The 25,955-nt window shown below is 39.6% G+C and overlaps 1 protein-coding gene across 1 annotated transcript in view; it reads left to right on the top strand.

Moving 5' to 3' along the window:
* LOC145401640 (glutamate receptor-like) overlaps window positions 1-24,061 on the top strand; it is a 50,065-nt gene extending 26,004 nt beyond the window's left edge. The window contains exons 5-9 of the mRNA XM_080273832.1: window positions 3,483-3,661; window positions 14,122-14,280; window positions 18,719-18,967; window positions 20,653-20,820; window positions 24,056-24,061. Coding sequence (XP_080129958.1) covers window positions 3,483-3,661; window positions 14,122-14,280; window positions 18,719-18,967; window positions 20,653-20,820; window positions 24,056-24,061 — 761 coding nt within the window. The remainder of the gene's footprint in view (window positions 1-3,482; window positions 3,662-14,121; window positions 14,281-18,718; window positions 18,968-20,652; window positions 20,821-24,055) is intronic.
* The last annotated feature ends 1,894 nt before the right edge of the window (window positions 24,062-25,955 follow it).

Below are 25,955 nucleotides of genomic sequence, written 5' to 3'. Positions count from 1 at the left end.
AGGGCATCATATAAAGGAGTTACTATTCGATGGATAAAGCTGCATTACATCTTGTATAGCGGAGTCAGATGACAAGCTTTAGATAGGTGGTGATATCAAGGACTCGCTCGTGAGAGAAATATATTGACGTGACAGATCAAACTTGAGTGCGGTGCCAGATATTTGTGCTTATCCGTGTATTTTGACTTCAGACGCAGAATGAAACCTGGGTGGCTTTGACTTCCGTAATGTTTGTGTAAGAACGTCCTCTGACAAGGGAAGGTGGGGGGGGGGACGAACGATGGTGCGGGGGTGGAGTGAGGGAGGGGAGGGAGGGTAGGTAAGGAAGGGAGAGTGAAATGCGAAGTTGTTGCCACATAATTTGTCTATTTTCTTTCATTCAGGGCATCATATAAAGGAGTTACTATTCGATGGATAAAGCTGCATTACATCTTGTATAGCGGAGTCAGATGACAAGCTTTAGATAGGTGGTGATATCAAGGACTCGCTCGTGAGAGAAATATATTGACGTGACAGATCAAACTTTAGTGCGGTGCCAGATATTTGTGCTTATCCGCGTATTTTGACTTCAGACGCAGAATGAAACCTGGGTGGCTTTGACTTCCGTAAAGTTTGTGTAAGAACGTCCTCTGCCCTTACATATAATTTACTTTTGGAACTAAATATCATATGCAACCTTTGAAATGGCTGTATCCAATATGATCAGCCTCGCGGTATACACTCCCCTTATAGTCACCATTATGTCTGTCTATCTATCTATTACCAGAAGCCTCAATCCCGTTTCGGGTGGCCACAAACAAATCGCCTCCACGTCGTCCTTTCCCCCGCCATTTCACTGCCCTGCTCCCAACTCACACCCCCCTCTCTCATATACCTTTCCACCCCATCCCTCCATCTCATCCTCTGCCTCCCCCTCCCTCTTCCTCCCTCCACCTCACTCACATACACTCTCATCGTCAGTCTTTCACCCTCCATCCTCTCCACATGACCAAACCACCTCAGTGTGTTCCTCATAACACTTCCTATCACATCCACATCCACACCACATCGCTTCTTTATATCCTCATTCGTCAGCCTGTCTCTCCATGTGACTCCACAGGCTCCTCTTAAATAACTCATTTCCACTGCTCTCACTCTTGACTTGTGTCCTTCCAACAACGTCCAAGCTTCACTTCCATACGTTAGAGTTGGTATCACAATACTGTCATGTAGTAACTTTTTCACTTCCTTGCTCACTTCCCTGTTTCTTAACACTGCTTTCAAAGAACCAGCAACCTTTCTTCCCTGCTGTACCCTTTCAAGCATTTCACCCTCCAAACCTCCATCCTTACTCATCACACTACCCAAGTACTTAAACTTACTCACATTTTCCAATTCTTCACCATCCAACCTCGCTGTACATTCACTGACTTCACCTCTCTCAAAGACCATCACTTTACTCTTCCCTACATTCACCTTTAAATTCCGTTTCTTACACACTCTCCCAAACTCATCCACCAAGCCTTGCAGCTCCCCTTCGTATTCACTCAACAACACAGTATCATCTGCAAACAACAGTACAGGGAGTTTCCAAACACTATCCTCTCTCACCAGGTCCACTCCAACATCCACTACCCTACCTTGTACCTCTTTTATTACCCCATCCATGAACAGATTGAACAACCATGGAGACATGACACATCCCTGTTTCAAACCAACCTCCAAGGAGAAAAATTTACTTAGTTCACCATCCGCACGCACTGCAGCCATAGCACCATCATACATAGTCTTCACAGCGTTCAACAACTTCCCATCTACTCCATATATTATTAATACTTTCCACAATCCTTGTCTATCCACCCTGTCATATGCTTTCTCCAAATCCATGAAAGCCGCATACAACTTCTTTCTCTTCTCTAGAAACTTTTCCACTAAAGATCTAAGAATGAATATCTGATCTACACACCCTCATCCCTTCCAAAAGGCTCCCTGTTCTTCTCCAACTAATTCCTCTGTTCTTTCTCTAACTCTGTCAATAAGTATCCTACCATACACTTTTCCTCTTATACTAAGAAGACAAATGCCCCTATGATTACCACACTCTTCTTTTTCCCCTTTTCCTTTGTACAAGGGAAAAATTATACCTGACTTCCAATCCTCCGGGACTCTACCTTCCTCCCAGGCCAATCTGCACATCTTCCACATCCACTCTACTACTAACTCTCCCCCATGCTTCAGCATTTCACCACACACTCCATCAATTCCTGGGGCTTTTCCCGATTTAACTTACTTCATTGCTTCCACAACTTCTATCCTACTGATTTCTTCCTGTCTTCTCACCTCTCTCCTTCTCCCAGCCATTCCCCAGCCACTTATACTCGCATTACTTCCATCCTCTATGTTCAACAATTCCTTAAAGTGTTCTCTCCATCTGCTCACTTTTTCTCCCTTCTCCACTAGTAATCTACCATTTTTATCTTTCACTTCCCTGCTAACCTCACTTCCACCCTGTCTTACTCTTTTCACCTCTTTCCAGAACATTTTCTTACAGTCCCTTCACTTTACACTCAAATTCCTTCCAAATTCCTCATCCACTCTCTTCTTACTCTCTTACTAATCTTTTCACCTCTCTCTTTCTACATATAAATCTCTCTTCCGCCTCTCAACGTCTTCCACGCCCCTATTTCTCATCCAAACCATCAACCATATCAGTTCAATAATTAATTCATGACATCTCAATATGAAAAGGCTATTTAAAATAATTCTGCATAAAAGGTAAATAAATTTGATGTTTGAGCTCATGGGTGGATATGATAAAGGTATTTCTCATAATCTGTTTGAGGGAAAATTAGGCAAAATCCTACCCAAACTCCCAAAATATATCTCTGTCAATGTTTACCGACACCGGTCAAGCCTAAGCTACCAGGAACGCCTTAGTAAGTAGTCCAGTGGCCTCATGCTTTAAAAACCTCAAGCAGGCTTCGCTGCACCGGGGAAACAATGGTGTTGATGGTTTGCTGGTTTCGTCTGAACCCACATTCGTTTCTCTCTCTCTGGCCCCTACCTCTCAGCCCCTCTTACTCCTGTGTGACTTGCGCATAAACGAGCCAGTCTGAGGCACGGGGCACAGGAGGATAGGTGTTTATTTATGGCCACGACTGTACTTGAAGTGCAATGGGTGTTTGAAAGTGTGGGAGTGTACAAGGGATGAAGAGATTTTTACAGCAAATTATCTATGTATATCAGTTCTTTACTGCATATTAACTTATTAAAGTAGCACTGCAATGAACGTACGAGTGTGTGTGGGACAATGTCATTTTCTTCTGCATTCAGACCACTATAGTCTTCATCATTTACACAGTACACCCTATTATGCTTTCCTTACAGTCAGGGCGTAGGTGGATGTGGTTGTTTTGTGTGACGGTTCAATTTAAAGTTTGTTACCGTACTTTATCATTATTTTGGTTTATATACATCAGCTTCTCTTAACACTTCCCTTCCAGTGAAGGTGTGGGTGTGTGTGCTGGTGTCCATGTGTGGTGGGGTTCTGCTCTACCATGTCTTCTATCACATTCAAGCCACCATCTCCCCTCGCCTCCTGGACTCCCAGGCCTTCATGCACATCCTGGCTTCCTTCGTCAGCCAGTCCCTCTATGACTACCTCTGGCTGTCGGCGGGAAGGGTGAGGATAAGTCTCACTACCTTTTCATTATCGAATGCTTTTATTTAGCATTTGCCATAACTCAGTACATAACACACACACACACACACACACACACAGGCACCAGGAGAGGCAGCACGTCACATCACCTCACTCAGCGCTAGCCACCCTTGGCCACAACTGGCCACACCTAAATACTTTAGTATCTTGGAGTCAAGCTCTGTACTAGGTTAAACCAAATGATGTTCTAATATAGTGGAGCAAGTAAAGGCAAAAGTTTTGTCCAATTAATAAAATGCATCCAAATAGTGCAAGAATCCGCTGATAAAATGCATCATCAGCTGGGTGACGTCTGTCAGCAGGCAGGTAGCAGGGAGATGCAAACTTGTAAGTAAAAGTTATCTTAAGTGAAAATTACAAGAAGATGAGCACCATCTTTGGTAAAGTAAATATGGAAGGAGGTAAGAAAAGGGATAAAGGTAGAAAACAGAATTGATGTTTTCTACCCAAAACTGGTTGAAATGGAAACATACAACAAATTAGTAGAGAAAGTGAATAAAATAGTGAAAACTTTCCAAGGTGTAACAGAGGAAATTTAAAAAAAAAATATGCATACAGAAGGAAGAAAATGAAAAATTAGTAAAGGAACTAAACAAAAAGTACATAAGAATAGATGAGCTGTCAGTTGTGGTAGGTTCGCTTGGAAGGAAGATTAGTGAAATGGCTCAGTAGCTATTTCTTCTACTGATAAAGCAGATCTCTTCGTTCAGACTGTCTCCTCCAATTCCACCTTAGACGATTCCGGTGCTGTTCCTCCATCACTTCCCCCCTCTGACTTCCTCATGGTTGACATTAAAATTTCTTCAGCTGATGTATTTTCTGCCATCACAGGCCTCAATACTAATAAGGCATATGGGACTGATGGAGTCCCTCCTGTTGTTCTCAAGAACTGTGCTTCTGTGCTTACACCCTGCCTAGGCAAACTCTTTCGCCTTTATCTGTCAACTTTCCTTTTGCTGGAAGTTTGCTCTCATTCAGCCAGTCCCAAAGAAGGGTGACCATTCCCAACCCTCTAACTATCGTCCAATTGCTTTAACATGCTGTATCTCAAAAGTTTTCGAGTCTATTCTTAATAGAAAAATTTTAAAGCATCTTTCCTATCACAACCTTCTTTCTGATCGTCAGTATGGGTTCCGTCAGGGACGCTCCACAGGTAATCTTCTCACCTACCTTTCAGACTCCTGGTCATCCTGCTTTCGGGACTTTGGCGAAAGCTTTGCCATTGCACTTGACATCTCAAAGGCTTTCGATCGAGTCTGGCATAAATATTTAATTTCCAAACTGCCCTCTTACGGTTTCTATCATTCTATCTGTGCCTCCATCTCTAGCTTCCTTTCTGGTCGTTCTATAGCCGCTGTTGTAGACTGCCATCGTTCTTCCCCTAGATCTATTAACAGTGGTGTTCCACAGTGCTCTCTCCTATCACCAACTCTCTTACTTTTATTCATCAATGACCTTCTAAGCTGTACATCTAACTCTATCCACTCGTCCGCTGATGACTCCACCCTTCACCTTTCCATTCGATTCCCACAACGTCCATCTCAGCAGTTACTTCAACAAGCAAGGGATGAGGCTATGGCACACCTAATGTCTGACTTGGCTCGTATCTCTGACTGGGGTAAAAATAATCTGGTTGTTTTTAATACATCAAAGACTCGGTTTTTGCACCTATCAACCTGACAAAATCTTCCACAGGTATACCCACTAATGTTTAATAATATTCAGCTTAATCCTGCATCATCCTTAAACATGCTTGGGGTTTCATTTACTCGGGACTTATCTTGGATCATATTACATCTCTTGTAAAATCTGCTTCCAAGAGATTGGGGTGTGCTAAGCCGACTCCGTTCCTTCTTTACCCCTGCAGAACTGTTGGCTCTATATAGGGGTTTTATCCGCCCCTGCGTGGAGTACAGCTCTCATGTATGGGGAAGCTCGGCACATACAGCTCTTCTCGATAGAGTGGAGTCAAAGGCTTTTCATCTCATTAACACTCCTCCTCTTACTGATTCCCTTCAACCTCTGTCTCTTCGCCGCACTGTTGCATCTTTATCTCTTTTCTATAGCTACTTCAATGGTCACTGCTCCTCTGAACTGTCTGCATGCATTCCTCCACCTCTACGACGGGCGCGTAGCACCCGTCCAGCAGCAAACTCTCATCCCTTTTCTGTCCAACTCTCTAATGCAAGAGTTAACCATTACTCCTAGTCCTTCATTTATGCAACAGGTCAACTCTGGAACTGTCTCCCTCTGTCTGTATTTCCTGCTTCCTATGATCAGTTTTTCAAACGCAGTGTGTCCAGGCATCTCGAAATGATCGGATCTTGAATTAGGCTCTCTCTTGTATTTTGTTTTTCTCTTGGAAGGAACAGTTTTGCGGGCTTGTTGCCTTTGGTTCCTTCTTCCTCACATTAAAAAAAAAAAGTACAGTTGTCAACCATGAGAGTATCATGGAGGAGTTCAGAAATGATAGAGAAAATAAGGGAAGCAAGCAGTCTGACAGACCAAAGCAGTGATACTGAAGTGAAGATAATACAGGTGAACGAAGTAACGAGAAGTTGGAAAGATGAATTAAAAACTGTGTATGCTCAAATGGTGAAAGTAAGGGAAGACTTAGAAACAAAAGTGGAAGAAAAAACATTAGATAGTGAAACAAATCATTAAAAACAATCCATAACTGGTCAAATATTCAGAAGATATCAACAAATCTCTAGTAATCACAGGTGTAAATGAAGAAGAACTAAGAAACAAAATTTCGAGAAACAAAAAGATGGCAAATATAACGAACATATTGGAGGAAATATCACAGGAAATCTGTGATAAAGACACAGAAGAACACAAAAGGCTAGGGAAATACGAGAGAAATAAGTCAAGGACGCTGAAAGTAACCTTCCAGAGTGTGAACACACTGTGGAGGAAATACTAAAAGATGCAAACAAACTCATGGAAAAAGAGGAATTTAAAGAAGTATGGATAAAAAAATCCCTAACTAAAGAGGAATTTGGAATACTAAAGAAGAGGAAGGAAGCAAAAACAAAGAATGAGGAAAGATCAGAGGAAGAGTGATTTTTTTTTTTTTTTTTTTTTTTACAAAGTAATGGGATTGCAGGTACGAAATTGGTACGTAACCAACAGGGCATAAAGAGATGAAGGTAGCAGACTCAAGCTATGGCACGTATGTAAACAAGATGATCAAGTTGATGTAGTCAAATATAGATGAACTGGTGTCTAAATTATTAGAGATGAAAGACTATACCAAAGAAATGGAATCACATATTATTTGCCCAACTGAAACAAAATTAACCCCAAAGATATCAAACGATACCTTAAACTTAGAGAAATACAAAAAATGGAGAAGAGACAGAAATTTAAGGAAAAGGAGGAGGAAGTATAATCTTAACAAAGAAAAATCTACAGGTCAAAGAAATAGAACTAGATATACTCTCACAAGTACAACTGATTGCATTAGAGATTAACATCTCTGAAGGAAAAGTAATTTTGCTAATTTATACCTGCCACCCAAAACAACCACTTGTGAAAGAGGAGAATATAAAGACCTGGCAGAAAGTACAATTCAGAGTTAAGAACATTGCTACATAGAATGGAAGAGGAATATAAAAGAAATATATTAACCGAAGATTTCAATACAAATAAATTGGAATACTCTAGATGCAAGAAGCCATGAAAGCTGTTGTGATCAAAAGCTCCTGGATCTTGTGCAGGAATTTTTCCTAACTCAATATGCAAAGGGAAACACCAGAAAAAGAGGATTTGATAATCCATCAGTACTAAATCTTAGATTTACTAGGCAAGAAAATATTGACAGTATAATGTATCACCCTCCATTCGACAAAAGCCACCATGCAGTATTAAATTGCAACTTCAGGACTGCAGATGACATAGTTAACAGTAATGAGATTGAGAGTTACAAAATGAGTCTAAACTACAAAAAGGCAACTACCATGACCTGAAGAAGTACTTCTTAGAAATAGATTGGGAAAAGGAACTTAGAGGAAAAGATTTAAACGTTATACAGTGTATAGAAAATTCTGTGATTTTTATTAAACAGGAGTCCAAACTTACATCCCTCAGCACAAAGAAACAGAAATGAAAATAAAGAAATGGTTCGATACAGAATGTAAAAAATCAAAAGAAAAAAGAGATTTAGTGAAGAATAAATACAGAAGACACAATAGTGAGGGGCATAACAACTATAAACAGGCATGAAACGAATATACAAGGATGAGGAGGGAATCTCAAATACAGTTTGAGGAAGATATTATATATAAAAGTAGTGATCAACGTAAGCTATATTACAGCTACATCCGAAGCAAAACCAAAGTTAAAGATAAAATACAGTCCATGACAGACGAGGGGATCATCAATACACAAGAAAAAGATATTTGTGAAGCACTAAATAATTTCTAATAATTTTGAAAGAGATGATATGGAAAATGCATGCCCACACACATTACCAGATATACAAATATTAGAGTAAGAAGTACAGGAAGACTTAAGTAAATTAGACAAAGGAAAAGCGTATGGTCCTGACAAATTATCAGGTTGGGTGTTACATGAATGTGCAGAAGAGTTAAGCAGACCATTATATTTAATATTCATGGAATCCTTAGGTCCAGGTAAACTTTCTGATATTTGGAAGAAAGCGAACATTGTTCCCCTATTCAAGAAGGGAATAGACAGAATCCATTCAACTACCGACCAGTATCACTGACCAGTGTTGTAAGTAAGAAAAGCTGATATGAAAAGTTTGGGTAAACCATACAGTAGAACATAGTATGATAACAAGGCAGTTCGGTTTTAGAAAGGGAAGATCTTGTTATACTAATCTATTATGCTACTATGATAGAATTACAGAAATATTACAGAAAAGAGAAGGGTGGGTGGACAGTACAGTTATCTATTTAGATTTCAAGAATGCATTTGACGAGTTGCGCACCAAAGACTTTTATGGAAACTGTACCATCCTTGGCAACCTGTACTGTTGGATGCCGGATTTTCTCAGAAAAAGGGAAATGAGAACAGTACTAAGGGGAAATTACCCATCATGGAGGGAAGTGACTAGAGGATATCCACAGGGCTCAGTGCTGGCACCAATTATGTTTTTAGTATGTATAAATGACCTAGACAGTAACATTGGAAATAGAAGCTATCTAAATATGTTTGCTAATGATGCAAAAATACAAAGGAAGATTACTAACACAAATTTTTGCATAGAGCTACAAGGAGAATTAAACTTCATTAATGGGGCAATAAATGGCAAGTGGACAAGTGTCTTGTAATTAAGTTTGGTAAAAGTGAAAAAAAAGACCAGATTAGGATTATAAGTTAGGAAGTTCAACACTTCACATATCAGAAAGGGAGAAGGACCTATAGGCTGGGGAATATCACTGAACCTCGTCCGATACTCATACAAAGTTTTACTGCATTTTTTGATACATTGGACCCTACTAATGAAAATAAAAAAAGTGCACTCAGTTGGCAAACTTGAGCATTTTGTTATATGGGCCGAAATCCATAATGGCTACACGAAAAAATGAAAAATTACAATATTTGATTACTCTTGTCGCTAGTTTTACTAATATTACATTATTTAATTGCAAATTAGTTCAAGAAATTCTAGGCATAACAAGGTATATTATATATGTGTACATTGTGAAAAGAAAAATTACTCAAATAATTATATTTGCTTACAAAAGGCACCAAATGTGATTACAGTACCCTGTTAGACTATCACCAGGTATTACCACAATATTTCATTTTCTTAACAAACTACACAGGGAAAGGATGGGGAATTAGGGCTTTCTGTCAGTAAACGTTTTTAAATATTTAACATGTCTATTGCAACAAACATATTTAAACCATAATGTTTTTCACAACTAAACTGTTCATACCCCTTATAGCAGAATGTTAGACCAATTACGCCCTTCAAAATTGTTCAAAATGCTTTATATCAAACATATATGTTGCTTATAAATATAAAAACACTGATAAACTAAACACATATACAATTACTATAATAAGTGTGTGTCATTTCCATGTCCATGCTTTCCTCCATACTTTCCTCTTCTTCAACTGACACTCTTGATATACTTTAAGGATTGTGGCAGTCAGTTCCATGGCAAGCACAAAACAGTGAGCAAGAAAGTTGTGCTACAGCACAACTACAACGGGCAGTTGTACATGGAGTGCAGAATTAACACCCACACTTGATTAGTTTTAGGATATCAAGTGGTGCAGGAGAAACATCAGGTGGCAAGCCAATTGGAACCAACATGTTTGAATCAGGACCCTTGGTCCACTCATAATGAAGAGGGTTCATTTCTGGTGGCTCTGGATCAAGGGGGCTTCTCCAAATTGCTGCCTGTAAATGGGCTCTGCAAACATGTTATTCAAATGCTTCTGTTGTTGGTGGCAAAGCTCTTAGCTCTGGTGCTGTGGTGAGCCGAAGATTGCCTATCTTTGATTGCCACACAGTATATCTTAAAGATGGAAAGCCATGACATACTGCAATGAATTTTGTGGCTTCAGCAATAACATCAGTTAGCTCTTCTTGTTGCCACCCTAATCTAGTAAGTGTCTTCCCATTCTTTATTACCTATAACATTGCTCCTTTACCAATACCCCATAAATATGAAACACTGTCATATCCTGTAAGAACATCGGCAGGTAACAGACTGTTGAGAACATCTTGATTTTGCTCAACTGTTGCTTTGATATCTGCACTTGATCGTGAAGGGCTTGTTCCATCCATTACCATATTGCAGGCATTCTTGCTTATAGAAGTGGCATAGCAGGACAAATATGTCTGTGTCATCAGCAACAATTCTAATGCTGTGTCTTCCTGACCTTGCCAAATGGACATCTTGCTGCACCACAATATCATCAGCTTACTCGTGTGTAGTGAGCAAGTCAGGTCTGCTTCTTTTGATTCCATTACAAAGCTCTGCTGGTAATGGTTCGTTAACTGTCACTGTGTGGCAGTAGATCAGTGTGCTCACACAGAGATTAATCACCTGGGATTTATTGTGTGTAACCTAACAGATAAGCAGACCTTCTGTGGTGGCAGAGGTGTTGCCAATGACAGTCTGTGGCATCTACTTGCTTCCCTCCCAGCTCTAGCTGCTCATGTTGCCTCTTTGATGCTTCCACTGTGATATCTGTCAAAGACCAGATGTGTGTTTGCTGCTAAAAGACAATGACATATGTACTGCATAAACTCGTTTCGTTTCGTTTTTAAAGGCTCCAACATGCTTGCATGTGTCGGCCTTGGTCACCTAATGGCGGCTCTCCACGCTGCACGATCCATTGCAGCCTCCCGTTCAGTCCCTTAACCCTAACGTCACACTTAATGACCTCGTCCCATGTCTTTCTCGGTCTACCCCTCATAACCCCACCCCCAATATTAACACTTCTCACCTTCCTTACCCAATTATCATCCCCCAATCTCTCCACATGTCCAAACCACCTCAAGCTACGTCTCCTCATCACAACACCAATACACTCCAGTCCCATCCTACCTCTTAACTCTTCCATCGTAAACCCAGCCCCTTCAGGCCTTGGACGCAGGGACGCACTGCACATCCACCTAATCATTGTCATTTCTGTACGTCTGAGCCGGCGAATAATTTTCTGTGACACCTTTGCTTGGCCATTTTTGCAAACCCATCAAGTATTATAGCATCAGTTGGGACCGTTCTGCGATCAAATACTTCCACTTGGATTTTGGCTTTAAGGGTGGCCTTAGAAGGTGACAGCCTTATATCACCTGTCTTTTCCTGGAATATTGAGGGTGGAAATGCAGCCAACTTATAAGAGCGAACATCTCTCATGTTGATGTCCCTAGAGGTTTGAAGACAAAGCACTCTTGAATAGATCAGTGTGGTATCATACACAGATATATTGTCCACTTTCATTTTTTTCTTGAAGGTGACATAAGCACAACTGGTCTTGTGAGTGGCTTATGAAAACTCTGTGGCCATCCTTCTTCAAATGTTTTCATCATAACTGCTCCCAGTTCAACAGCCCTGTTAACACTGACATGCTCTGCACATATCCTGCCTGTAACCACATATTTATAAGTCCAGGCGGATGACACTCTCCTTTCAGTGGATCTATGCAGCTTTGAAGTTTCTCCCGAATTTTTGCTCTGTCTACTACATCACTTTGTATCCTTTAACGTCCTTCTTCCTTATGGGTCATGACTGTGGATTGTGCGTTTCCATCAAGCATGGATACATCTTTTTTCAGCTGAGTCAGATATGTAGTCCAAGAGCCCACCTTTTGAATGCTGCTGGTTGATGGGTTATTCCAGTAATTCCTCCTGGACTATGGCCATAACGCATGAAAGTTGTCTCAATGTACTGGTCAGACCAGATATCACTGCAGATGCCTGGTTGATGTCGCAATACATGACCTCCGTCCATGAAGTCTTGAAGCACTTCATCAGGCAGTGTGCTCATAGAATGAAAGTAATTCAAGGCATACCTTGCATAATTGGCATGACCATTAGCAAAGAAATAAGGAAGCATCTCTTTGATGACAAGCAAATGGAGTGGCGAATCACCTTCTCGTTCAGCACGAGCAAACTGCATCATCAGAAATACTGACTTCACAGCGACATTGATCCATAGTTTTGCTGTTCTACTTAGTTCTGTCATCAACTCAGACTAACTGTGGATATCATCCTGAATAATTTCATGCAACAACTCCTCAACCATGATGCGCAGAGCTCTCATATTTTGGGGATACTTTTTTTCCATTCAACATTTTAGAGACCCCTCCAAATGCAGCATCCATGATATCCTCTAATCCAGTGTCAGCTATGAGAGTGCCAACAGCCCCTATGAAGTTCATAAGTGTATGCATTCCACCTAAGCGTGGAATGAAGTTCAAGAACATATCACTATACACCCAAGATATGTTTATCACAACTTTATACAGCTGCTGATCAATTTATTAACATTCAAAATGTCTTCTATCGGCACCTGAAAATTATCATAAAAATTTAAAAATCGTTAAAATAAAATGTTATAATGTGTAGTTTACAGATGATCATTTTGTTTAGTGCATGTTCTGATAGGAAAAGTTAATATTATTATTGTATGAAGAAAATTAAAAACTGAAAAAGATAGCTAAACATGTTTTATTAGCATCATCATTCATGCAGGCGGCCATAATGGATTTCGGCCTCCATTTTGAAACGCTCAAGTGTGCCAGCTGGGTGCATTTTTTTTTATTTTGATGGTTACATCCCAAAGTATCAGAAAATGCAATAAAACTCTGTATATGTCTCGGAACGAGGTTCACCCGAAAATGGCCATTCTGCCACCAGACTACTAAGAGTTATTATCAATAACAGACTATCTCCTGTTGACCACATCAGTGAGAAGGTACGTAACATGTATACATTGCTTGCTAATTTGAGAGTAACGTTCACATATATAAATGAGTACATGCTGAGAGAGAAAATAACATCATTTATCAGACCAACCCTGGAGTATGCACCAGTAGTCTGGAATTATATCAAAAAACATATTGATATGATTGAAAAAGTACAAAGGGCAGCTACAAGATGGGTACCAAGGTTAAGGGATCTAATCTATGAAGAAAGACTTGAAAAAATGAATCTACCAACACAATACGAGAGAAAGAAATTATGCTATATAAATGCATCTTAGGGAAAGAGAAAATAGACATGAATACATAACCTATGGGGAAGCATCAGCAAGAGGACACTGAAAAAAAAAAAAAAAAAAACTACAAAAAGAGAGGGTCGATAAATACTTAAGGAAATTCAGTTTCCCAAATAGGGCAATTGATCAGTGGATTGCACTACCGAATGAAATAGTGTGTGCCAAAACTATTCATAAATTTTAGTACAGTTATGATGAAAATAGATTAATACACGGGACAGTACGAGCTTGACTCACTCCTGTAAAGATACAATTAGGTAAAAACGCACATCAGTATACTCTCAACTTGAACTGGGACCACACCCGGGTGCTAAGGTACTTATTAATGTAATCCATTTTCTGATCTAAAAAACAGAATAGATACTATTTCGCTAATGCTTCACTAAAACTAACATTTTTGACAATTTGGAAACACTATACTGATATTTGATCACATAATTCGTTACATTTGCGTCAGTCGTTGCAAGGATATTACAAACAGCTCACTGCCGAGTCTCGGAAATTCATATAACACTACCAAAATAATCTGTTGGTCATTTAGAAAGTCATGATGTCACGATGTTGACTCAGGACAGCCCAAATCTAATTTTTTATACATTGCATGGCATGTAAGAATGCAAATAAATAAATACAGAAAAAAAGAAAAGTAATAAAGACTATTAATAGCATCACACTGAAAGAAATGTAGCAGCTGCAACCTTTCCTCAGGTGTTTCTCGGGTTCTGGCTCCTGTACGCCTTCTTGGTGACAACCCACTACAAGACCTCCCTCACCAGCAATTTAGCAGTGCCCTTCATTCCCCCACCGCTAGACACACTCCAGCAGCTCCTTGGGTCCAACCTGAAGTATGGTGTGAGTGACGTTAAGGTAGGTATTCATCAAACGGACCAAGAATTCTATTCATTTGAGATACAGGATGAAGAGCCTGAAATAGTTTATTATTTTATCCTATTTCAGTAATTATATATATCATAATCTACACGCAGGCATTCGGTTAATGAAATTTTGCACAAACGTGAGTATTTACGTAGTCAGCATTACCAAGAAACAAAAACACAGGAGAAAAAGTCACTCATGTCCAGTTTCATCGAAGACAGGGGTCTCAGTGTAATGTGTGTGTGTGTGTGTGTGTGTGTGTGTGTGTGTGTGAGAGAGAGAGAGAGAGAGAGAGAGAGGGGCTGGCGGTAGGGAGAGAGATAGTACAGAGTACTCAAAAGGTAACTGGACAGTAAACGAAACACATTTGCTTTATTAATTATCTCAAGGCAACACAAATCTTAAATATTTTTAGATAACAGAACAGAAGAAGGAAAAACGAATGAATGAAGAAAATAATCCATACACCAGATTACTGGCGTCCTCTGTTCATAAAAAATCTGTAATACTTGGACTTGAACAGCAGTAGGTTGAAGTTTGAGGGGAACCAATCCGGGAAACGAGTTCCAGAGAGATGTACTTTGGGGAATAAAAGAATTCTTATAGGCAGAAGTTCTGCAATATGGCTGTGTGACATTCCAGTCAAAAGTGCTACCAGATGCCCGTGTAGCATGAGGGAAGGCATGGAGAGGGGGCACAATGAACGCAATTTCGTCTGAGCATTTGCCATAAAAGTATCTGTAAAATAATGCAAGGAGGCAACGTTCCTTCTTACATGTAGGGGAGGAAGTTTATTTTTAATAGCAGGATTATTAATAATTCCAACAACTTTGTTCTGAAATTTTTCTAGTTGTTTCAGTCCAACCTCTTCACATCCACTCTGATGGGGAGCAATATTCTAGCTGAGAGCACACATGACTCTTATAAATCATAGCTAAATGCTCATCAGTGAGGAAGTTACTGACTGTGTACAGTAATCCAAGTTTCTTTGAGGCGGTTTTAGCAAGTGATCTGACATGAGAAGTCCAACTGAGGGCATTACCCTAGATTGGTAATGTTTCTGACTTAACATATTTAGGTAATGTGGGGTCTGACAGACCGCAATATTAAAAAATACAAGAATAATACTTACACTGCATTTATTGGGAAATCTCAATTTCTACGTGAAACTACATCATATTTCTTTATTTTCATAAAATAAAGTCCATTTTTCACTATGCTTTCTTTAAACTTAATTTTAAATAAATACTTCCATTTTTTTTACACTTTTTTTTTTTATTTAATTGCCCTATGGAAACTGAAAGGTTTCTTCTTCCAACGGTGGGTGGTCCACACATCACCTATGGTGGGAACTCCTTTTGAGAAATGGAGAAACAAAGCAAATTAATATTTCACAGAAAACAGAGAAATTACAAAATCACGTACAAATTTCTACGTATTTTTGTCTACCTCCAATTACCACTTCCACATATGCATATTTTTTTTATGTCCAGGGCTCCATTTTTAGTCAGTATATACTGCAAACATCTGTTAACATGACAATCCATGAAAAAAAAAAATCTTTTACCTGCACTAGTATCTAATTGCACTCACCAGGCGCTGACAGTGGAGGCAGCAGGAGCACTCCATTCCCATCTGCAGTGACTGCAGTTAGATACTAGTGCAGGTAAAAGTTTTTTTTTTCATGAATTGTCATGTTAACAGATGTTTGCAGTATATACATACTAAAAATGGAGCCCTGGATGTAAAAAATATGCATATGAGGAAGTGGTAACAATATTACATAAATAGTAATCTGGGGTTTCTCAGACCCGAACAAGTTAAGTGTTAGGTAATCTGGGGTCCAAGAAACCCCAATGACCCTGTAGGGCCAAATTAGAGCCAGATACAGAAATGACCCTGCTATTTCCATGAAGGTCGCCAAGAGTCAGGAGGGTACTGGGAAGGACAAGTTTTTTGGATTAAAAAAAATAAACACCACATGCAAAAGAAAACCTCTGGGGTCTGTCAGACTCCACATTACCTATCTAGGGTTAAGTGAAACACCGAGAATTTCAATAGTTTTGAAGATGGGCATAATAGTAGCACTGAGGGTAATATATGAATCTTGCAATATCTGTCTATTAGTGAACTGTATATACAGTATTTGGTTTTACTAGCATTAAATGAAACAAGGTTATTTTGTCCCCATTCATTGATTTTGGATAAGTCTTGATTTATGGAGATGGCTGCACTGAGTTGAGAGTTAGAGATATTAAACTTTGCAAATGGGTGTTTGAGAGTGAATGAATTGTGAAGTGTTGAGTCATCTGCATATGAATGGATGGGATTGTGGGTGACAGATAAGAGATCATTAATATGAACTAGGAATAGGGTTGGCGTCAGAACTGATCCTTGTGGCACGCCAGCATTAATTGAGTGGAAATTGGAATATACATCACCTACATTTACTCTTACTTTTCTGTCGCTGAGACATGTGAAAAGTAAAGGAACAAAGACGTTAGTCCATAGCAAGGGACCTTGGATTTCAGGGAACAGTGCCACAGTCTGTCGAAAGCTTTAGAAATATCAAGGGCTACTGCATGAGTTTCTCCATGTTGGTCGATTGATTGATGAATGATATGAGCCAGGAGACTGAGTATATCAATGGTGGATCTTTCGTGGCAAAAACCCTATTGTCTATCACTAATTAAGTTGTTGGGTTCAGTGTGTTTAACTATGTGCTTATTAATTACAGTTTCAAATATTTTACCAAGAGAAGATGTGATGGTTTTTGGTCTGTGATGAGAGAGGTCAGAGGAACTTCCTTTCTTTGAAACTGGGTGGATATTGGCTTCTTTCCATGAATTAGGGAATGAAGAAGTACGTATGCATAGTCTGAATAATTTAGCTAGAACAGAAGCAAGTTCTGGGGAGCACTTTTTCAAAACAATTGAATGAATTCCATCTGGCCTTGGAGCTTTGTTGGTTGGTAAATTATCTAGATGGATTTTACGTATCTAGTCTGTATTTTAAGAGGAACAATTTCAGGAGAGTCAAGTTCTTGTACAGGGACGTTCTGACTTACTTCCTCTACGGTAGAATTTCTGGCAAATATGCTGGCAGAGATATTCGCTTTACCATGTGGGCCATATTTTGTAATGTTACCATCTGAAGCTTTTAGTGGGGGGAATGGGTAATGACTTGTTAAAGTAATTATTGAAAGAACTGAGAGTTGACCAGAATATTCTATTGTCATTAGGACTGTTAAGTAGTTTTGATGCTTGGCTTTGAAGAAAATTTGATTTAGCGAGAATTATTACGGCTTCTGCATGGTTTCTTGCAATTTTTAATTGACAGTGATTCAGATGTTTTTTTTATTTTAATGACTTTGGGCCGTTGCTCTGGCATAATTGCTATCAAACCATTTGGAGAGTTCGATCTTTTAATGAACTGTTGACTTGGCATAAATAAATTCATACCAGCTAGTATTAAGTCATTAATGTGCAAGCTGTTTGCAGAATTGTCTAATCTCATGCAGTTGATCAAGCAACCAACCAGAATACAATATAATCCTGACCATAACTCCCATCTCTTGGATCTATTCCTGACAAATAATCCAGATCAATAAAGGATAGAAGTACTGTCATCACTTGGATCCTCCGAGCGCAATTTCATCAAAGCCTTTGCACTCTAGACCAGTATCGTCAGTCCTGGCAGAATGCGATAATCATTCTGCATTATGTACGTTAAAATCACCCAAAATGTTAATTTCGGTGCTAAGGGTAAGGTTAAGGTTACTCAGCTGTGTAGATATGGAGTTAAATACATTGGGTTTTGAAGAGGCATTGGGGGAGCCAGTATAAAGCTGATTTTACTCTCCCCAAAAGGAGCGAGTAAAATCAGCTTTATAGGGGCATGTTCTCTAAATATGATGAAAACTTGTCAACATATTCCATCTTTCTTCCCATTACGGCTTAGAACACTAACTCTCCACATCCTGCATCCAAGTGTATCAAAGGGTGGACAGGGTCGTGCTGTGCTACAATGACGAGAACACCATATAATTGACTAACATTATACTCTTTTCTTTTACTACATCCTGTAGATTCATGGAACCTCCAATACCAGCTTCCCTGGTCCAGGAAAGGGACGCCATCACCTTGTGGCATCGTTATAGCCAGATGGTGATGTCCAATCAATCATATATCCCTTAACTCCTTGCATATCATACAAAAGGCGGAAGGCGGAATGGAGAGGGGCAGCTTCAGCCTACAGTTTGGGGCTACAGTAACAACAGCATCTCCCTTACACCATCTTGTTATCATTTATTCTTTTCTCTGTTATATCATTGTATTCAGTAGTGTGTTAATTGACATGTTGCAGTGAATATAATAAAGGCTACTTAATGTTATACAGTTCTGACTTCATCTGCTATTCGTTCAATCAGGGATCACTCCACCATCTCTTCTCGACATCTCGTATCTCACTGTACCAAAGGCTGTGGAGGGACATGCAATTCCACAGCGATGAAAACAGCATGCGCATGGTGGTGGAGGGCACCTACTCCTATATAAGCTACCGCAGCTTCCTCGTGATTCAGATGCTGATGCACAACAGCAACCCCAGGAGAAAGACAGATCTATATGTGGCCAAGGAGGAGTTCTTTCCAACCGGATCCGTGTGGTATTTGTCAAAAGTAAGTGACAGTAGAAGATATGCGAGTTTTTTTTTTTTTTTTTTTAGCATTCTTTTCCAGCTAATGTCCAATCGTTTTATCTGATGAAACAAAAGACTTAGAAACATGAGATGAAATACACAGTTATAGTTCATAAACTCTACAGTGCTGTAAGTATGGAACTAACATACTGTATAAAATATAAAGATGGGCTTGTAGCTGGATTTCGATTATTTAATGACAAATATGATGGTGGGTGAAAAGATATCTAGTTTTGAAAACATGATAATGTTAAGTGAGGGCATGACTGGTAAGGCAGTCAGTGAAGTTACTGCAAATAACAGTGACAGTTGAGTCCTGTAAAGAACTAATAATATGGTATCATGAATACAACTTTTCAAATTAACTATTTACAGCCTGTCACCCAGAGGTGACGGTCTGGTTTATTGTAAATCCTAAATAAGGAGGGAGCCCTGAAATAGGGACCTATGATTTTCTCAACTATTACTGATAAGCAAAGGATGGAACGCATAGTAACTACTCCCCATTAGATTCAAGGTGCAGCAACCCAGGATGGTTAATATCCGCACTCCCAAAGCGAGTGTGTGTGTGTGTGAATAAAAGAACTCTAAGAACTTTTATCCAATTCACAAAAACATTAAGAAACTATTCACGGTCAGACAATGGGTCAAAGGCAAGGTCATAGGGAAAAGTTAAAGTTGCATGAGGCGTGGCCAGTTTTAACTAAATTTTGTCCAAACGTGGGGGAAGTGCTGAGGCTAAGGGAAGAATGAAAGAATTCAATTTTTATATGAATCATGCAGAGACTAAGGTTGAAAGGCAAGATCACATTTCGACCAGTTTGCCCGTGTGTACACAAAATAACTACAAGAATGTTAATCTCATTTCGACTGAACCTGGTGAATGCGTTAAGGATCAGGAGAGGAGTTGTTTTATTGTTTTGAGAACAATAGGTCAAAGGTCAAAGGTACATGGCAAGGTTAACTTAAACCAAAGTTTGAGTAAGGTTTCGGGGGAAGGCAAGGGAACAGAGTTTCCATTATGAGAACAAGTTGTCAAAGGGTCAAGGTCACAGGGCAAGGTCAAGTGTCAAGGTCACAGGGCAAGGTCAGCTCAGTCAATTTAGAACTGCTTCGGGTCAGATTTCATCACAGGGTTAACAATCAGGTAAGAATGAAATAATTCGACTTTGAGAGGAATCACTCAAAGATAAAGGTCACGAGCAAAATCAAATGTTTTACCCTTAGGCACATTGGTGGGCACGAGTGTTGTAATCATTGTGTGATCCTTCTTGTTTCTTAAGCATCCTTGTTGTCTAATACCCATAACTATTAATTTGCTTTTGTATTTATTAATATGACTTATTTTTGCATTACATGATGGAGTGAGCGTTGGCTGAGAGGAGAGGAAAGGAAAGGTTGCTTGATGTGATTGCTTTTTAGAAGGAGGCAGGAGAGATACCGGATCGTTTCATGGTTGAGGCTGGTTAAGACTGTGAGGTGGTTTTGACAGCAGCTGGAAGGAAGTGAGGCAGATAGAAGTGGTGTGTGAGTTATCATTCAAAATATTACTTGTATATGATTGATCCAGGTGACTTTATGATATACACATTTTTAACTCTGTAAAAGCTCACAGAACCCGTGCATTGGCTTACATTATTCAGATTATTTTGCTTTTTGCTTCAGGATGCACCTTATCTGAAGAACTTCAACGCGGTGATATGGCGGTTTGTAGAGGCTGGCTTAAGCAACAAGTGGCTACATGACCTACACGATGTTTATGTGAAGGAATACAGGGACCAGAAGTCATCACAGGAGCAGGAGGAAAAAGCCGTTGAGAAGAACACCAAGCTTGTAAGGTTTAGATGTGTGTGTTCTTACCTTACCAAATTGTTCTTGCCTTATTGTATCTTTACAGGAATGAGTCAGCTCGTACTGTCCCGTGTCTTAAACCATTTCATCATACATCTTAAATTTAAGAATTGTTTTGGCACACACTATTTCATTCGGTAGTGCATTCCTCTGATCAATTGCCCTATTTGGGAAACTAAATTTCCTTACCTACTTATCGCCTCTTTTTATACAGTTTTTTACAGTGTCCTCTTGCTGATGCTTCCCCATATGTTATATACTCATTTATGTTTATTTTCTCCTTCCTTGATATGCATTTATATAGCATAATCATGTCTCCTCTTTTCCTTCTCTCCTGTAGTGTTGGCAGATCCAGTTTTTCTAGTCTTTCCTCGTAGCTTAGATCCCTTAAGCTTGGTACCCATCTTGTAGCGACCCTTTGAACTTTTTCAATCATATTTATGTGTTTTTTTAGATGATTCCAGACTACTGATGCGTACTCCAGGGTTGGTCTGATGAATGATGTTATTATCTTTCTCAGCATGTCTTCATTTATGTATGTGAATGCTATTCTCATATTTGCAAGCAGTGTATACATGTTCCGCACCTTCTCACTGATGTGGTCAGCCGGGGATAGGCTGTTATTGATAATCACATGTAGGTCCTTTTCTCTTTCTGATATGTGTAGGGTTTTACTTCCTAACTTTTATTCCCAATCTGGTCTTTTACCACTTTTACCAAACATGATTACATGACACCTGTCCACATTGAATTCCGTTTGCCATGTATTACACCATTCATGAAGTTTATTTAATTCTCCTAGTAGCTCTGTACAAGAGTCTGTGTTAGTAATTCTCCTTTGTATTTTTGCATCATCAGAAAATATGTTTAGGTAGCTTTCATTTCCAATGTTACTATCTATGTCATTTATATACACTAAAAACATATTTCGTGCCAGCATTGAGCCCTGTGGAACTCTGCTAGTCACTTCCCTCCATGATGAGTAGTTTCCCCTTAGTACTGTTCTCATTTCCCTTTTTCTGAGAAAATTTTGCATCCAATAGTACAGTTTGCCTCGGATTCCTCCTTGATGGTACACTTTCCATAAAAGTGTTTGGTGCACAACTCTGTTAAATGCTTTCTTGAAATCTAGATAGATAGGGTTAAGTGTCCCCCAGATTCCCCTACCCAAAATCACTAAATCATGGCAGTCGTTTCAGAGAGCCTCAGAGGGCCCAATACCTGCCCAGGGCCCCAACCAAATGGGCAGATTCGCTTGGCGATGTGGAATGTGAGAGGTGTGAATGAGGAGAGCAAGAGGGTGGAAGTGAATGTGTCCAAGAGTGCGAGATATGCTGTGATGGCATTGTGTGAAACACAGATGAAAGGGTGCGAAGTGGAGGAGTGGGAAGGTGTAAAATGTGTATGATCTGGAATGAATGGGCGAGTAAGATGCAAGGAATGAGTTGCTTTGTTGATGAATGAGGTGTGGCAGAGTGGAATGAGAGACTACAAATGTGTCAGCTCGAGGTGTATGTATGTCAAGTTCAAGTTTGAGAAGGTGAAAGTGGCAGTAATTGTAGGATATGCACCATGTGAGGACAGGGGTGAGTGAGAGAAAGACAGGATATGGGTTGAGCTGGGTGAAGTAGTGGGAGAAATGCCCAGAAGCTATTAAGTGACTGTAATGGGGAATATAAATGGAAGAGTAGGCACTGGTCCTGAGGATGACATAATGGGTTGTTATGGAGTACCAGGAGAAAATGATAATGGGAATCGACTAAAGGATATGTGTCAGGAAATGAGGTTGTGCATTTGTAACTCGTATTTCAAACACAGAGATGCACATAAATATGCATGGTCTAGAGAGAACGGGATCGTGTTGAATGAAGCCTGATTGATTACGTGCTCGCAGAGAGGCCGATGATGGGAATGCTTGTTGATACAAGGGCCGTGAGAGGACGATGTGGACGTTTGTCAGATCATATGACTGTGGTATGCAAGATCAAGCTGATAGGAGTGAGGTGGATCAGAAGAGAGAGATGCAGTCAGAGAAAGACTGAAAGTTGAGAAACTGAGGATCAAAGAAATGGCAGATGATTACAGGACCGAAGTAGAGGAGGAATTAGAATTACTGAATTGGAATGAAATGGATCTGGACAGCCTGTGGAATGCATATAGGGATTGCTTAGTTAGGAATGCTAAAGCAGTGTGTGGTGTGGCAAGAGTAACAACAGTGAAGAAAGTTACGGCATGGTAGGATGAGGAGGTACAGAGAATGGTGGAGGAAAAGAGGAAAGAGTGGATAAAGTGGTTACAGAACAGGGGTTCAGTTGAAATAAGTACTGAATATGTTGAAAGCAAGAAGCACATAAAGAGACTAGTGAAGAGGAAAATGAAGGTACAATGAGGATCTAGGAAGAAAAATGAATGCGAACTACTCTGAAAACAGAAGGTTATTCTGGAAAGAGGTGCGGAAATGTAGAAATGAAAGTGGAAAGAAATGTGATGGTGTGAAGGATGTAGGTGGTAGATTATTAACCCATGGAGATGAAGTAAGGACTAGATAGAAAGAATATTTTGAAAGCCTGATGAATGGGAATAGAGAGAGCACAGCGGCTGAAAACATGATTGGTTTTGGGGGTGTGCAGAGAAGGAATGCAGTACCAGGAGACGTGACACTCGAACAGGTAAAGAGTGCTGTGAAGCGGCTGAAAAATGGGAAAGCAGCTGGGTTGATGAGGTGTATGCAGAAATGCTTAAGTGTAGTGGAGTGAGTGCAATGAAGTGCTTGCTGGAGATATGTAACAAGGCATGGATGAGTGAAACTGTGCCTTCAGAGTGGAAAAAGGCTGTGATGATACCCCTGCACAAAAATAAAGGTGGGCGAAGTGAGTGCAAGAATTATCATGGCATAAGTTTATTGAGTGTGGTAGGGAAGGTATATGGAAGAATTATTATAGAGAAAGTAAAAGAGATATCAGAAGTCCTAGTGAGTGATGAACAGGGTGGCTTTAAGAGTGACAGAGGATGTGTGGACCAAATATTTGCAATGAGACAGATAGTAAAGAAGGCGTGTGAGAAGGACCATAAGGTGTTCATGGCATTCGTGGATCCATTGTTGCCAGATCATGAGATGCCGATTTCACCAGACAACCATCAAAATTTCACCAGATTTCACCATCAGTTTCTTATGATGCATAATGTGTTAATGAAAAATATTACACTTATAACTCAGAATTGAAAGAATTTATTCCGTTATTCTTTATCTTGACAAGAAAACTAAGAAAAAACTCACAAAACAAAGTAATAAATCCTTTAGGCTCACAATAAAATTAAAAAAAAAAAAAAGTAATAGATCCTTTAGCTGAGTATAAACCTGAAAAAGTAACAAATCCTTTAGTTGATATAAAAAAAAAAAAATAACAGATCTACTTCCTCTCTTGCTCGCTAAAGCATGAATTAACTCTCATTCATATCACATGTGAATTGCTCAAGCATTCCACTAGTAATTTCAAATTTAGTGCAACAAATTTCCTTGATTATCAGATGTGATCGAATACGTACAATACTATCAAGCACTTTATTTGACATTTGGTTTTTGTATTTGGTTTTCATACATGTAAATATGCTGAAAATGCGTTCTACAGGAGCGTAATAGACAGAACATGAGAGACATGATAGTGCATAAAATGCTAGTTCCTTGTATGGGTGCTTTCCAGTTGCATTTTGATATTTGTATATACCAGCCCAAAATGATTGGGGATCCTTTGGAATTCCATTTTCAAAGATGTTTTCCTCATTCCACATGTGCAAGCATACTTTCCTATGCTGTTCTTCAATTTCACTCATGTTTTCAGTGAATAAATGGGTAAAAGGTAGCCATGAGAATGGGTATCTTTCTACTTGGGATAGAACCTTATTTGGGTTAAGTCCGCTCATGCCCAGGAAGATATAGTTGTTTGCTCGAAGTCGCTTTTCAACTTCCTTCATTAGATCCATGAGGAACATTTGGCATCGCTCTTTCAAAGCATGTACATCAGCAGTAAACTTTGCGTTTGAATGATGTTCCTTGCAGCATCTAGCAAGTTCCCCCTCAAAATGTGCACCAAAGTCAGTCATTGATATATTAAGTTTCTCTCCTCGCCGGTTGAAAATTCTCGACTTCAGGGCTTTACAATGAAAGTCTAGTTCCCTGGACATCCGCTCAGGATTAGGAGTGGCACTCTGGAAAAAAGCATTGATCTTCTCAAATTCTAAAACAATGGAAGAAAGGAATTTGAAGTACAGGTACATAGTGTCATCCTTAAGCATATCAAAGATAGTGCGTGCTTTGTACTTCACTTCCTGCGACCCTTCTAGCATAGCGTCCTTGAAGTATGCCTTCAGTTCATTCCAGTTCTGAAGAATTCTTTTGATGACCCGTCCACGAACAAGCCACCTGGTACCAGAGATCTTCAGGAAGGGCATGTTAGTAAGCTTCTTACTGTTTTCTTCCTCCTCACTTTCATCATTCATTTCTTGAAAGAGATTCTTGTATGCATGGCGCCAAAGAGTGCTGTTGGAAAACCAACCAGGTATTTCTGTCAGCAAGAAACCTAGAGAGGCTGGCAGTCTCTCGAAAGATTTCTGAACACAAAGTGCTAAAGAGTGGCACAAACATTTAATCAACATACAGTTTGGGGACTCAGCTTTCACCCTAGACCATACAATGTTGTTTTCTCCCACCATCACTGCAGCTCCATCACAACCAAGGCCAATGCAGTCTGACAAAGAGAGCCCATAATCAGACAAGCTCTCCATAATAATCTGGAAGAGAACCTCATCAGTTGCCTGCACAACTGGATAAAAAAACAAAAAAGGGGTTTCAATTTTTCCAGAACATTCACTAAAGTAACAGACACAAACCGCCAATAGTTTTTCAGCTGAAACATCTGTGGTCTCATCTGTCATGAGTGAGAATTTTTTCCCTTGGAGATCACTTTTCAAATCTTATTTTATGGATGGTGACAAAACTGAGCTGATAAGACTTGTACACTTGGTTCGATGAAGACAAATGTTCTGTAATGTGCTTCCTTTTCCCTGTTTCTTCATGATCTCACCTAGGTGATCAATTGCCAAGATGGGACAGTGACAAC

The sequence above is a fragment of the Coenobita brevimanus genome, chromosome 56, assembly GCF_032717465.1.
Source record: "Coenobita brevimanus isolate Jiangsu-jjx chromosome 56, ASM3271746v2, whole genome shotgun sequence".
Taxonomy (NCBI): domain Eukaryota; kingdom Metazoa; phylum Arthropoda; class Malacostraca; order Decapoda; family Coenobitidae; genus Coenobita; species Coenobita brevimanus.
The sequence above is the reverse complement of the archived record's forward strand: the minus strand, read 5'-3'. Positions and strand labels throughout refer to the sequence as shown.